General features: G+C 42.4%; 1 protein-coding gene across 6 annotated transcripts in view; it reads left to right on the top strand.

Annotated features, from left to right (window-relative positions):
• The window catches only part of CTBP2 (C-terminal binding protein 2), a 207,131-nt gene that overhangs the window by 118,031 nt on the left and 73,772 nt on the right, over nucleotides 1-15,328 (top strand). For all 6 annotated transcript variants that reach the window (XM_073595662.1, XM_073595661.1, XM_073595664.1 and 3 more), the window contains one exon: nucleotides 10,734-10,888. In XM_073595662.1, coding sequence (XP_073451763.1) covers nucleotides 10,734-10,888 — 155 coding nt within the window. The remainder of the gene's footprint in view (nucleotides 1-10,733; nucleotides 10,889-15,328) is intronic.

The following is a 15,328-nucleotide window of genomic DNA, read 5'->3' as shown; positions in this document are numbered from 1 at the left end:
GGACAGTGCAGAGAGCCGGTGACTGATGGTCACCGCACCTCTGCTCACTGAAGACCGAAAACTGAGCAGTTGGTCTATGGTTGGTCTATGATCTCTCGTTTCTCGGTCATGGAGGTGGTTGAACAGATGCAGCATCGGACCGATGCTGCATACACCTAGGTGATTTATAAATTTTTGTTTCTTTTTTTTGCATTCCCGAACTTCTCTTTCAAAATCAAAGAGGAAATATTTATCAGGAGTATTTAGTAATGAAGAGCAATGTGCAGCGTTGAGGTGTGACATGCAGTAACGCACAGCTACGAATATTGATTTTTTTTTTTTCGCTATTATCACTATGGTAAACTGAAATGTGATTGGTTTGTTAAGCATTCCTGCTTATTACACATCACTGCATTTTGTCTTCCTTACAGTTGAAGCTTCCCATGGAACCTATGGTTGGAAGTCCACCTTTCTGACCATGTTTCCCCCAATATTTAGGATAGAACATGAAGCATGGTCAGAGTCTGCAGCCCCTTATCTCCAAACTTTCCCCCATTTACAGAATTCAGGGGTGGTTTTCCCCACTGATCCCTATAATTACCATATTGATCGGCATATAACACGCACTTTTTTCCCCCCTGAAAATGGGGGGGAAAATCGCGGGTGCGTGTTATATGCCGACAGCGTACCTCCAGAGGGGGACGAGTGCCGCCCGAATTCACAGAGCTGTTATCTCCTCTCCACTCGGCTCTCACGTAACACACATAGTCCCGCCTCCGCCACCAGCATTGGACCAGTGTTCTGTCTATCACAGGAGCTGGTCCAATGGCGGAGGCGGGACTGTGTATGTGACTGCCCACTGAGAGCCGAGTAAACAGGAGATGACTGCTCTGTGATTTCCTATGAGAGATGGTGAGCTGCTTTGATTGGCACAGATCAGGCTGCACTGAAGATGCAGATGGGCACAGATCAGGCTGCAGATAGGCACAGATCAGGCTGCATTGATGCTCACTGACCATTTATTTTGCTTCACAGTGGTTTATTTTAAAAAAAAATATATAATTTTCCTGAAACTTCCCTCTTAAATTGGGGTGTGTGTTATACCCCTGTGCGTGTTATACGCCAATAAATTTGGTATTTAAATTTAGCGTGGCTGGGCAAAGCTCCACCCGCTCAGGAAAGTCATTCATTCAGAGATCTAAAAAATACAAGGCCCACCTGCCACAGCAGCAGAGTAGTTCTCATGGAGCACCATGCGGTGACATCCCTGCACCTGCAGTCTACTGATACTTCCTCCCGCCCCATAGCTGAAGGTCCGTACTTTGGGGAGGGACCTGCATGTGGAGGAATAGTCTGCAGGAGCCCGACCATTGCACCCGCTATCCACTGATTGCAGTTGCAATGCTTTGCAGGCTTCAGTGCATAAAAATTTCAAATTTTTTATTAATCATTGTTGGTGCATTTTATAATTTTTGTTTTTGTTTTTTGTTTTTTTTTTTTTTTTTTTTTTTTTTTTTTGCAAAAGGTGGGCCTTTAAGCTGTTGCAGATTATTTTAAAAATGCACCATTTTTCATTTGCAGTAACAGAGTTTTTTTTGTGATTGGTGTTTTTGCTAACATTGGGAGCTTTAATGTATAACCTCATTCCTCTATCTGCTGTAAGTGATCATGTGCAATAGTGTTGCAATATTAGAATTGTAATCTTGCTGCAGTAACTTTGGTGTTTTTTTTTTTTCTTTTTTTTTTTTTTTCTCCCTTTAAAATATGATGTTGCTCAGCAACCAGAGGGTGTGACTATACTCCCAGGATGAGCATCTCCACAGCAACCTCCAAATTTATCTGCCGCGGCCTGCAGGCTCAGGAGGGATGGAGCCCTGTGCTGAATTTGCACGGCTGTTTACAGAAGGGAAGGAATTAGTAATGTAAAGTGTTATCACGCAGCTATTATTATCATCTCCACAGCATGGGGAATAATGTATGGCAAGGTTCTACAGCGCAAGAGGGTGTTAATTAGGTAATTACACCCGGCCACTGAACAGCTTCTATTTCTCTGAGTGCAGCATGTTTGCCGAAAGATCTGCGAACTACATAAATCAACAGCAAATCTGTTTGGTTACTGCAGCAGAAAATGTACTGGTCGATTAATTTTGTGTGTTAGCATAATGGCTGATAAGCGTTTTCTGAATTGGGGGCAGGTGATGTTATCCATTTAAAACACTTGAAAGTTGATCAGGGTGCAATAGTCCATGGCAACCAATCAAACAGCTCAGCAGCAGAGTATAATGGGCACACTAATGATCAGTTTTGGTTTATTTGGGTTTTTGTACGATCTCCTTTCTCATTTGTATCATCTAAATTTTAAATGTTTAGGGGGAAAAACACAAGTTCTTAAAAGAGAAGTTTTGTGTATTTTTTTTGTTTTTTATCATACTTACCTAGGTGGATGCAGCATCAGTCCCGATGTTGCATCTGTCCCCTGCCGGCTGGGAGACTGAAAACCGAGCGATCAAACACTGCTGATCACTCGGTTCTCAGAGCTCCGTGAGCAGAGAGCTGGTGACTGTCAGTCCCCGCTGTCTGCTCTGCACCCCCCCCCCCCCCCCCCGCACTGAGCTGTGGAGGGGGCAGAAGCGGCTGGCTCAGGTTGCCGGTCCAGGGTTGTGGGCGGATACCGACCACATTGTTGCAATCTTTCCCCAGCCTAGACCAGCTCTGTGACATCAGCCGACAGCGGGCTTCAGCTTGCTGTCTGCTGAAAACGGGTCACAAGAGTGCAGAACAAGCTTTGGCTATACTTATCCTTTTAAGGCCCAACTCCAGCCATTACATAAATTTTACTTTTGCCGTACCTAAGACCCCCTTACCCCCCGCCCGGACTGCAAGGGTGCAATGCTTGTTAAGTCTAGGGCAGGAATATGCAATTAGCGGACCTCCAGCTGTTGCAAAACTACAAGTCCCATCATGCCTCTGCCTCTGGGTGTCATGCTTGTGGCTGTCAGTCTTGCTATGCCTCATGGGAATTGTAGTTCTGCAACAGCTGGAGGTCCGCTAATTGCATATCCCTGGTCTAGGGAATGAGGAATAAGGTGCAGTCCTTCTTTACACCCCTCACTGGCAGGCTTCCTCCATCTGTAAGACCGGTCCCCCCCCCCCCCCGAACCAGCTTCTAATCTGGGCCGTGGTCACATGATGATGTCATGAAGTATAATGCAGGACCAGTAGCCCTGCATTTTTTGTGAGGACAGGGAGGGTACTGCCCAAGCGCCGGAGCAGAGAAGGGCGCTGGAGCAATTTATAAAGTACTATTTCTTATTCCTCTCCCACTAGAATTAACAAGCATTTTTCAGTGTGGGGAGGGCCCCACTGCAGGGTTAGTTGTTTGTTTATTTTTTTTTTTGTTCCTGGAGTTGGGCTTCACTTATCAGTCCATCTTTTAGTACTTAGAGGAACTGCAGTCTGTTCACGTAATTTGTAATAAAAACATATTTGCCACTCTGAAGCTTCCCTCCAATCACTTTACATATTATTTTATATATACTGTGATTCTGTACTTGCCAAATATGCTGCAGAAATCTCCCTCCGCGGAGTCTGGCTGCAGCCATTTTAACTGTGGGCAGCTGAAGCTGCTGCCTGTTCACTTCCTGGATTTACACAGAGGCACACCTCCAGCTCCGCAGCTCTGATTGGCCCTCTTATGACTCATCCTCCCTCCCTTCCTGGCAAACTCTCACCAGAGTGAGAGAGAGCTGTGCATGTAAGCCTAGGCCCGTGATGGCGAACCTTGGAACCCCAGATGTTTTGGAACTACATTTCCCATGATGCTCATGCACTCTGCAGAGCATGAGCATCATGGGACATGTAGTTCCAAAACATCTGGGGTGCCAAGGGTCGCCATCACGGGCCTAGGCTAATGACCAGACAAGAAACAGGAAGTGGGCTGTAAATACTGGCAGAAAAAAAAAGTTTTACTATCCAAAGTTAAAACCACAACAAGGGCAGAAGATTTAATAGATGGAAAGATGAAAAAAATGACTGAAGGTTCCGCTTTAACAGTAATAACATTACGTCTGCATCCATTGCTGAGTTTTCCTCAATTCCTGAAAGTTATTGTCACTAGGACAGGTGAGGGGAAATCTCTATAAAAAAAGCCCAATATAGCAAAAAAAAGACAAGGGCTCTAACCCTTCTCCGCTCTATCCAAAGAAAAGGTTTTGCTGGACATACACGTTAATAATCTTTAGAAGCAATCCTGTTTTTTTTTTTTTTTTTTTTAAAGCTTTGTCCTTGGAATAATCCCTTTTCCTTTTATTGCTGACCAGCTGCTTCGTATGATGTACACATATAATGAGGTTTTAGGTTTTCCTGACAAACTACCGAACCTCTTTGATGTTAAAGCTGACCTCTTGACATCTAAATACACAAATGAAATGCATATACAGTATGGGAACTTGTGGCACCTACCAAAGAATTTTCTGTCCATTGAGTTCAGAGATTCACCCAGCCTGCCAGAAAGCACAGCCAGTCTGGTGACCTGACTTTTCTCTGCTGCAGTTAACTGCTTCCGGACCGCCCACCGACCGACCGCACATATACTGCAGCATAGATCTGCACGGTTCGGGCCAAAATGAGAATCGCCATTTTTTTTTTTTGCTTACAATAAAAAGATCACGATTCTCGTGACGTAAATTTTTCACATTATACAAAAAATTTGGGCTAACTTTACTGGGTTTTTTTTTTTTATTCATTAAAGTATTTTTTTTCTAAAAAAAATTGCATTCAAAAGACAGCTGCGCAAATACAGTGCGACAGAAAATATTGCATCAACCACCATTTTATTCTCTAGGGTCTCTACTAACAAAAATATATATATGTTTGCGGGTTCTAAGTTAATTTTCTAGCAAAAAAAAAAAAAAGATTTTAACCACTTGCTTACTGGGCACTTAAACCCCCCTCCTATCCAGACGAATTTCCAGCTTCAGCGCTGACGCATTTTGAATGACAATTGCGCGGACATACGACGCTGTACCCAAATAAAATTTTTATCATTTTTTTCTAGGGCTGCAACTAACGATTATTTTCATAATCGATTAGTTGGCCGATTATTGTTTCGATTAATCGATTAATCGGTTAATCACCTTAGGAAAAAGTGTGGTGTATAATTTAGTTAATATGTAAAGTTTTTTTAAAAAAAGGCAATTTATTCTTAAATATCTCTATGCAGTGGTAAATATAAATAACCAACTATACGGTTAGGGAGCAAAATATCTAATCCACTCTGAGAATAACAGACAGAAGAGATATACTGTATATACTATTAGAGGAGATATACTGACTATATTGATCTGTGTGGCCAGCATAAGGCTTGGTACACACCTATGCAGTTTGCTTTTGATCCGTTCCTGCAGTGCTTTTTGCTGTGCGTTTTGATTTTTGCACATGTGATTTTGCGGCGATTTGCGTTTTTTGCAATTTTTTTGCCCAATTTGTTGTTGGGCAGATTAAAAAACACAAATTGCTGCAAAAACGCATTACATGCTTTTCTGCAGCTTCTCTATTGAAGTATATTGAACCGTTTTGCGTTAAAAGTCCCTGACCCTTTCCAAATACGCAGCGGCTGAAAAAGCGTAGATGTGAACTTGTCCCGTAGGAAACCATGTCAATGAACTGTAGTGTGTTTCTGCAAAAAGCACCACAAAACACACAGATGTGAACCAGGTCTAAGACGTTTAGTAACATAATGGGGTTAAAAAAAACTAAAATTATAGTACAAAAAAAAGCAGATAATCACTACTGTAAGGGGTTCATTTTTTTTTTTTTTACTGTAGAACTGTGAAAGTAATATTTACAGTAACAATTATTTGCTCTTTTTGTACTATAAAGGACTCATTTTAGTTTTTTTTTTTTTAACCCCATTATGTTACTGGCCGATTAATCGATTATGAAAATAGTAATCGATTAATTTCATAATCGATTAGTTGGCGATTAATCGATTAGTTGTTTCAGCCCTATTTTTTTCCCACAAATAGAGCTTTCTTTTGATGGCATTTGATCACCTTTGCGGTTTTTATTTTTTGTTAAAAAAAAAAAGACAGAATTAAAAAAAAAATAAAAAAATGTTTATTATAAACTTTTACAAAAGGTAATTTTTCTCCTTCATTGATGTACGTTGATGAGGTGGCACTGATGGGCACCGATGGGTGACAGTGATGGGTGGCAATAATGGGCACTGATCGGTTACACTGATAGGCAGCACTACTAGGTGGCACTGATTGGCACCACTGGTGGGCACTGATAGGTGGCACTTGAAGGCATTAATTGGTGGCACTTATGATCATTGATGGGTGGCACTGTCAGGTGGCAATGGCAGGGGGTACTGGTGGCACATATGAGGTAGAATTGCCTCTTCCTCTTCGGAACCGATGTCCCTTGCTGATAAGCCGGTGATCGGCTTTTTTCTCTCCTCACGCTGTCAGCGTGAGGAGAAAAAAAAAACGATCACAGAGCTTTTGTTTTTGATCCCATGATCAGCTGTCATTGGCTGACAGCTGATCACATGGTAAGGGGACGGGACCGGCCCCTTACTCGGATCAGTGATCACCCGAGTCTCAGTGACTCAGTGATCACAGCGCGCTCCGCGCACGCCCTGCAGGGGGCGTACACAGGGGAAGCCATCATATGACGGCCTCCCGGAAATTCAGGTCTGTGCTGTAGCCGTCATTCGGCTATAGCGCGGATGTCAAAAGGTTAACTTGAAACTAGAGCTGCACAATTAATCTTCAAGAATCGTTATTGCGGTCTTGACTAAAGTGTTTCACAGTTCTTTCTATGCAAAGAATTCTCTCTGCTCTTCTGAAGCCACAGCCTTCAAAAGAAAGGAAGAGAAAAAACGGGCAGTCTGCCAAGAATCGCAACATTCTTTATCAGTTGAACTTAAGTATAAACATTGTAACAATTTGTTAATGGAATAGACTTTGTGTGTAAGTGAAAAAAGTTTAACCACTTAAACACTAAACCTTTTTCTGACATTTGTTGGTTTCAAGTTAAAATCAATTTTTTTGGCTAGAAAATTACTTAGAACCCCCAGACATTATATATTTTTTTTTTAGTAGACACCCTAGAGAATAAAATGGTGGCTGTTGCAATATTTTATGTCACACTGTATTTGCGCAGCGGTCTTTCAAATGCAATTTTTTTTTAAATTGCTTTAATGAATTAAAAAAAAAAAAAAAAAAAACAGTAAAGTTAATCCATATTTTTTTTTTTTGTATAATGTGAAAGTTTTTACGTTGCGAGAATCGTGATCTTTTTATGCTAAGCAAAAAAATTGTGATTGTCATTTTGGCCAGAATCGTGCAGCTCTTCTTGAAACCAACAAATGCCAGAAAAAGGTTTAGTGTTCAAGTCGGTTAAACTTTCCTCACACAGAAGTCTATTCCATTGACAAATTGTTACAATGTTTATACTTCGTTCAACTGATAAAGAATGTTGTGATTCTTGGCAGACTGCCCGTTTTTTTTTTTTTTTTCTTCCTTTCTTTTGAAGGCTGAGGCTTCAGAAGAGCAGAGAGAATTCTTTGCATAGCAAGAATCGTGAAACACTTTAGTCAAGATCGCAACGGGGAAAAAAAATCGCGATAACGATTCTTGACGTTTAATCGTGCAGCTCTACTGCAGCATGGAGGCCCGGCTGGGCGAAACAACGTACTTGTACGTTGTTCTTTTCTTTCGGGGAGCGTGCATGTGCCGCCGGAGACCCGCTCCCACTGTGATTGGACACAGTGGGAGCCAGTCGGCAGGTCTGGCGGCTACAATGGCCACCGGGACCCGCCGATTGTTCCGAGGAGAGGCAGAATGGTGCTCTGCCTATGTAAACAAGGCAGACCGCTGTTCTGCCAGAGAGGAAATGGAGATCTTATGTTTCTGCTAGGCAGGAACATGGATTTCCTGTTTTCCTCCAGTGTCGGCATTCCCCCCACAGTTAGAAAGCACTCCCTAGGAGCAAGCTTATCCCTTTGATCGCCCCCTGGTGTTAACCCCTTACCTGCCAGTGTAATTTATTTAGCAGTATCACTGTATTAGTGTCACTGGTCCCAAAAAAGTCTCACTAGTACAAAATATAAAAAAAATAAAAAGTCGAAAAATCTATCCCGTAGTTTGTAGACGCGATAACTGTTGCACAAACCATCAATCTACACTTATTGGGATTTTTTTTTTTTTTTTTATCGAAATTATGTAGCAGAATACATATTGGCCTAAATTGATAAAGAAATTAGATCTTTTACATTTTTTTTATTGGGTATGTTTTATAGCAAAAAGAAAAAAATATATTTCTCTTTTCAAAATTGTCACTCTTTTTGTCTATAGCGCATAAAGAAAGCTTTATTTGTGGGGGGAAAAAAAGAACATAAACTTTGGGTACATTATCAGTTAAAGTAATGCAGTGCTGTATCGCAAAAAATGGCCCAGTCATTAAAGAGGCACTGCAGTCTGCTCACATAATTTGTAATAAAAACATCTTTGCCATTCTGAAGCTTCCCTCCAACCACTTTGCATATTATTTTATATATACTGTGATTCTGTACTCGCCAAATATGCTGCAGAAATCCCCCTCCACTGAGTCTGGCTGCAACCATTTTAACTGTGGGCAGCTGAAGCTGCTGCCTGTTCACTTCCTGGATTTACACAGACACACCGGAGGCACACCTCCAGTTTTGCAGCTCTCATTTTCCCTCTTATGACTCATCCCCCCTCCCTTACTGGCAAACTCCCAGGAGAGTGAGAGAGAGAGAGCTGTACATGATGTCATAAGCCTAGGCTAATGACCAGACAAGAAACAGGAAGTGGGCTGTATAAGGGTTTTACTGGCAGAAAATAATGTTTTACTATCCAAAGTTAAAACAACAACAAGGGCAGAGGATTTAACCACTTAAGGACCGAGCCTCTTTCTGAGATTTGTTGTTTACAAGTTAAACAGGTTTTTTTGCTAAAAAAATTACTTAAAACCCCCAAAATTTTCCTTTTTTTTTCTAGCACCCTAGAGAATAAAATGGCGGTCGTTGCAATACTTTCTGTCACACCGTATTTGCGCAGCGGTCTTACAAGCGCACTTTTTTGGGAAAAAAAGTTGACCCAATTTTTTTTAATATTGTGAAAGATAATGTTACACCGAGTAAATTGATACCCAACATGTCACACTTCAAAATTGCGCCCGCTCGTGGAATGGCGACAAACTTTTACCCTTAAAAACCTCCATTCGCGACGTTTAAAAAAAAATTTTACAGGTTGCATGTTTTGAGTTAGAGGAGGTCTAGGACTAGAATTATTGCTCTTGCTCTACCGATCGCGGTGATACCTCGCATGTGTGGTTTGAACACCATTATCATATGTGGGCGCTTACTCGCGTATGCGTTCGCTTCTGCATGCGAGCTCGTTGGGACGGGCGCGTTTAAAAAAAAAAAAAAAACCTTTTATTTTTTATTTTTACACTGTTTTTAAAAATAAAAATAAAAATTTGTCACTTCATTGTCACTGTAAACATCCCTTGTAATAGAAAAAAGCATGACAAGTCCTCTTAAATATGAGATCTGGGGTCAAAAAGACCTCAGATCTCATATTTAGACTAAAATGCAATTAAAAAAAAAAAAAAAAAAATTGTCATTTAAAAAAAAAACTATTTAAAAAAAATGGCGCTTTAAGAGCTGTGGGCGTAAGTGACGTTTTGACGTTGTTTTCCACCCAGCAATTGTATGGAGGTGGGTGGGGGCCATCTTCCCCTCACTCGTCTCCATGCCCAGCATGTGACAGGAAGCGACCGCCTCCACCGCACCCGACGGCTCCGGAGGGCACTGGATCGGGAGGGGGGGGGCCCTCTCCCGCCACCGATTTAAAAGTGATCTTGCGGCGAATCTGTCGCAGAGACCACTTTTAACTTGTAGCGGACCGCCCGTTGAAGAAGGGGATACCGGGGTTATGGCAGCTAGCTGCTGCCATAACGATATCCTCCTTCAAACAGCCAATGTAAAACTGTGGCGAATCCATTGCAGAGACCACTTTTATCTTGTAGCTGACCGCAAGCTGAAGAAGAAGATACTGGGGTTATGGCAGCTAGCTGCTGCCATAACAACAATATCCTCCTTCAAACAGCCAACGTAAAACTGCGGCGGGCGGTCCGTAAGTGGTTAATAGATGGGAAATTGAAAAAATTACTGAAGTTCTGTTTTAAGGGGGTAAAACCTTCCAGGGCTGAAGTGGTTAAAGAAAACAGGTCACCTCCTTGCTCCCAGCCTGTGATTGGACAGCAAGAGAGCACCAGCAGATTATTGGGGCCATCGCTTAACTCCCTCCTCTTGTCGGCATGTTCTCTGTCGGCACATGTGAATGCAGCACAGCAGATTGGTCCCAAGTACTCCGCAAAGTACCCGGCTCTCTGGGTGGTACAGTGCAGAGTATTTAAAATTGACATACCCGCATTAAGTGTTTTTAGTCATTTCTTGGAGTTTTGCTTTAGGTATGTGTTAAAGACATGTTTGGAGTTTTTAATATTCGGTTTAGTCCCAGAAGTGTAACATTTTACATGTAGGCTGCCTTGTGGTTTTTTGGTTTTTTTTTTTAGCTTTTACATGTTTTTTATGTCTACCATGTCTGCCAAACTTAGATAAAATAATAACTACAGAAGCTACTTAGAAATATTAAAAACTTTGTGTAGATGGAGTGCGAGTCTGATTAACATGTTTCCTTGTCTTTATGAATATCCAGGTATGCGGCCTCAAACAGTCAATGGTCCAATGCACCCCCGCCCTCTCATCGCTCTGCTGGATGGAAGGGACTGCACAGTGGAGATGCCAATACTCAAAGATCTTGCTACTGTAGCTTTCTGTGATGCCCAGTCCACACAAGAGATCCATGAAAAGGTAATTATTTATTTGAGGATGCACAGACATGTGGTTGGTATAATTTTTGGCTTGTATAAAAGTGTAGCCTGGGCTCTATTGACTTTTGTGACCCCCTATAGTGACCAGTGCCTAGGGCAGCAGGAGATAGAGGATGGCCTTGACAACAGTGGAACATTCAAAATCTATAGTAAATAAATATAGTATATTAGTTGCATAGTACAGGACACAGGCCTAATATTCATAGATCCTGGGTTATAGACTCGTACCTTCACGCGACTGGACACTGGCAAAAAGGACACGCCCCCTGTTCATGTCCGTAAGTCCTCGTTTTTTTGCTAATGTCCCAGGGTGATGGACCCCTTTTCCCTTGTGGAGAAATCACTCTTGGCTTAAAGCGGAGTTTCACCCAAAAATGGAACTTCTGCTTTAAGGGAAGGTGACCCCCTGACATGCCACATTTGGCATGTCATTTTTTTTTGGGGGGGGGGGAGGGGGGGGCGGATACCCTCTTTTTTGAGGGTTCCAGCTCCCACTTCCTCCCGGGGCTCCGCGGCGCCGGAAGGGAGATCACCCCCCCCCTCCATCTCGGCAATCATCTGGGACATGTCACAGGTCCCAGTTGATTGCCCGGCCAGGCGCGGCTCGCACGGGCGCAGTGCGTGCTCGGCTGTGCAGCCACAGCCGGGCGCCCACAGTGACTATGCCGGCGCCGCAGAGAGGAGGGGGAGATGAGCAGGGCTTGGTTCCCCCACATCACTGGACCCTGGGATAGGTAAGTGTCCGATTATTGCATTTACTGCAGTATTTGTAGCTGCTGACTTTTTTTTTTACGTGAACTCTGCTTTAACTATTTTAATATTTTCAAGGCCTATATTTAAAATCAAAGTGTGTTTACCCCAAAGTCAAATTTTGGCAGTGTGAACCTTGTACATCTTTAAACAAATCACAAGTGCACAAACAATATAATCAAAATCCACCAAAAGTCCATAAAATTATCGCAGGAAAGGTTGTGCTGTGTTTCCTTCCAATCTTTAACCACACGTCCCCTGTGCACATGAGGACCTTCCCCGTTTGGGGAAAAAACTAACCGAAGCTTAAAGCGGTTGTAAACCCTCGAGGTTTTTCACCTTTAATACATTCTATCCATTGAGATGAAAAACCTCCTGTGACGGAGCTCCCCCCTTTTACTTGCCTGAACCCGGTCTTTCCAGCGACAGGGACGAGCACACCAGCTCCAGCCGGTGTCTCGGGTCCTGATTGGATAGATTGATTGCAGTGCAACCATTGGCTTCCGCTGCTGTCAATGAAATCCAATGACGAGGGAGCTGGGGGGCGGGGCCGAGTCCTGCTGTCTCTGTCAATGGGCGCAGCAGCAGGACACGGGAGCGCACCCGCATGAGTGCCCCGAGGGAGAGCGGCTCTCCAACGGGGCACTCGAGAAGAGGAGGAGCCAGGAGCGCCGCTGAGTGACCCCGGAAGAGGAGGATCTGGGCCACTCTGTGCAAAACCAACTGCACAGAGGAGGTAATTATGACATGTTTTTTTTTTTGGTTTTGGTTTTTTAAATGAGCCTTTAGATATCCTTTTAATGCCACGCATTCTCATGACTAGCATAATTCACTTAGTGTAAACAATAATCCTGGAACTCTTTAACACTGGGTTATTCCTCCATCCGACCCACATCTCCCCACATATTGTATGGAAGATAGAAGAAGTCATCTCCAATGGTACAGTAACCAGATCCACCAGAATTTATTTATAAAAAAAAAAAAGCCACTCACAAGTTAAGTCAATTACGCTCATCCATAAAACATAGTGACATCAGGCACTCATAAGCTGTGGTCTCCCAATGTCTCACCACCTCCGGAACAATCGGGCACCTCCACCTCAGCGCATCTGGTTCCAGCTCTGTCACTTCTGGTCATCGGGTTTTATGGATGAGTGTGATTATTGATTGTAACTTGTGAGTGCCTTTTTTTATAAACAAATTCTTGTGGATCTGGTTACTGTACCATTGGAGATTGCTTCTTCTGTTCTTTCATACAATATGTGGGGAGATGTGAGTCGGATGGAAGAATAACCCAGTGTTTCTTCTTTGTTTCTTGTTTTTTTTCCATACAACATGTGGGAATACAGTGGGTATAGAAAAGAATCACCCCCTTTAAAATCACATTTTGTTGCATTGCCGCCTGAAATAAAGACAAGCACAGTTTTGGTTTATCCAGCTGTATTTACTCATTGCAACTTATATTATCCAAGTGAAAGATAGAACACCAACATGTCAAAAAAAAAAAATAAAGAAGTTCAAAAACAGAATCATTGAGTTGAAAAAGGATCACCCCCTTGTGTCAGTCTTTTTTGTTGGACCACCTTTTGCTTTAATTCCAGCCTTTAGTCTGTTGGGATTTGTCTCTACTAACTTCGCACATCTAGACTTTGCAATATTTGCCCATTCTTCTTTGCAGAACTCCTGAAGTTCAGTTAAATCTGATGGTGACCATTTGTGGACTGCAGTCTTCAAGTCATTCCACAGATTTTCAATGGGGTTTTAAGTCTAGGCTGACCAGACCATGCAAGGACATTCACCTTTTTCTCCTTCAACCACTGTGTAGTCATTTTTGCTGTGTGCTTTGGGTCACTGTCATGTTGGAAGGTAAACCTTCTTCCTATTGAAAACTGGGCAGCAGATTTTGCTCAAGAATTTGACAGTATTTTTCCCCATCAATTATTCTTTCTAACAAGTGCTCCAGTCCCTGCTACAGAGAAACACCCCCATAACAGGATATTGCCAACTCCATGCTTTACTGTAGGAATTGTGTTATTTGGATGGTGAGCTGTATTGGATTTCCGCCAGACATATCGTTTGGTTTTGAGGCCAAATATTTCAATTTTAGTCTCCTTTGACCATAACACCTTTTTCCATGTGGCCTCAGAACCTTCAAGGTGTGTTTTGAGGAGTGTTTTTTTTTCTTGCAACCATCCCATACAAGCCACATATGTGGAGAATTTGTGATACTGTTGTAACATGCACACAATGACCACTCTTTGTCATAAATTCCTGCAACTGCTTCAGAGTTGCTGTAGGCCTCTTGGTAGCCTCTCTGACCAGTTTCCTTTTGGCTCTTTCATTCAGTTTGGAGCGACGTCCTGATCCAGGGAGGGTCTGCTTTGTACCAAATACCTTCTGCTTCCTAATAATAGACTTCACTGTGCTTTCTAGTCATTGATAAATGTTTTGAAATTATTTTGTATCCATCTCCTGACTTGTGCCTGTCCACAAATTTATTCCGGAGATCTTTTGATAGTGCCTTGCCACCCATATTTGATTTGTTTGCTTCAGTACCACTACCAGGGACTAAAATGCTCCAGGAAAGCTCTTTCAATGCTGAGCTAATCAAAATGACCACATCTGATCACAGTTGAATGTCAAATGGCTTTGTGTGCCATTGAGTAGGTGATTAGCTACATCTGGTTGAGTTTTTAAAGTCATTTTTAGTAGGGGGGTGATCCTTTTCCAACCTAGTGATTCTGTTTTTGAATTTTTTTTCTGACATGTTGGTGTTATACCTTTCACTTGGATGTTATAAGTTGCACTGAGTAAATACAGCTGAATAAAACAAAAACCTGTGTCTGTCTTAATTTCAGGCCTCAAAGCAACAAAATGTGATTATTTTAAAAGGGGGTGATTCTTTTCTATACCCACTGTATTTGAGTCGAATGGAGGAATAACCCAGCGTTAAAGAGTTCAAGGATTTTGGTGTATTGTTTACACAAAACAAATTATGCTAGTAATGAGAATGAGTGGCAATAAACTGTTACTAAACCCTCAAAAGTAAAATCAGTCTGTATATGCAGTAAAGCATGATTGTTATACTCCCTGTGTAAACTAAGGGGTTAATTCTGCGCATTGTGTAAAAACGCTGTTTGATCCTGTCTTCTCTATTCATCTCCTTGCACTGACTCCCAATATATTTCCTGATATTTACAGAGCCAGGGGACAGGCTGCACATGCTCAGTTTGGTGTGTATTGCTTGGGAGAATGCATCAGCACAGGGCCAATCAGCACTGTCCAGCCCGCGGGTCAGGGGTTCTGCATTCTCATAGGACAGGGATATGCAATTAGCGGACCTCCAACTGTTGCAAAACTTCAAGTCCCATTATGCCTCTGTCTCTGGGTGTCATGCTTGTGGCTGTCAGAATCTTGCTAGGCCTCATGGGAATTGTAGTTCTGCAACAGCTGGAGGTCCGCTAATTGCATATCCCTGTCATAGGACAATCCTGGGAGACTGAAAACTCCCCCTACAAGCTTTAACTAGACACTCATAGAAGTCACAAGACTGCTATATACTGCTGATGAAAAAGAGTATTTAGCAGTTTATACTTACTAAAATAATTGGATTCCCATGTTCTGTGTAATGTGGGAGACCAGATATAGTGAATGCAGGCTCCTGGGTTTAG

The sequence above is a fragment of the Aquarana catesbeiana genome, linkage group LG08, assembly GCF_042186555.1.
Source record: "Aquarana catesbeiana isolate 2022-GZ linkage group LG08, ASM4218655v1, whole genome shotgun sequence".
Classification (NCBI taxonomy): Eukaryota; Metazoa; Chordata; class Amphibia; order Anura; family Ranidae; genus Aquarana; species Aquarana catesbeiana.
The sequence above is the reverse complement of the archived record's forward strand: the minus strand, read 5'-3'. Positions and strand labels throughout refer to the sequence as shown.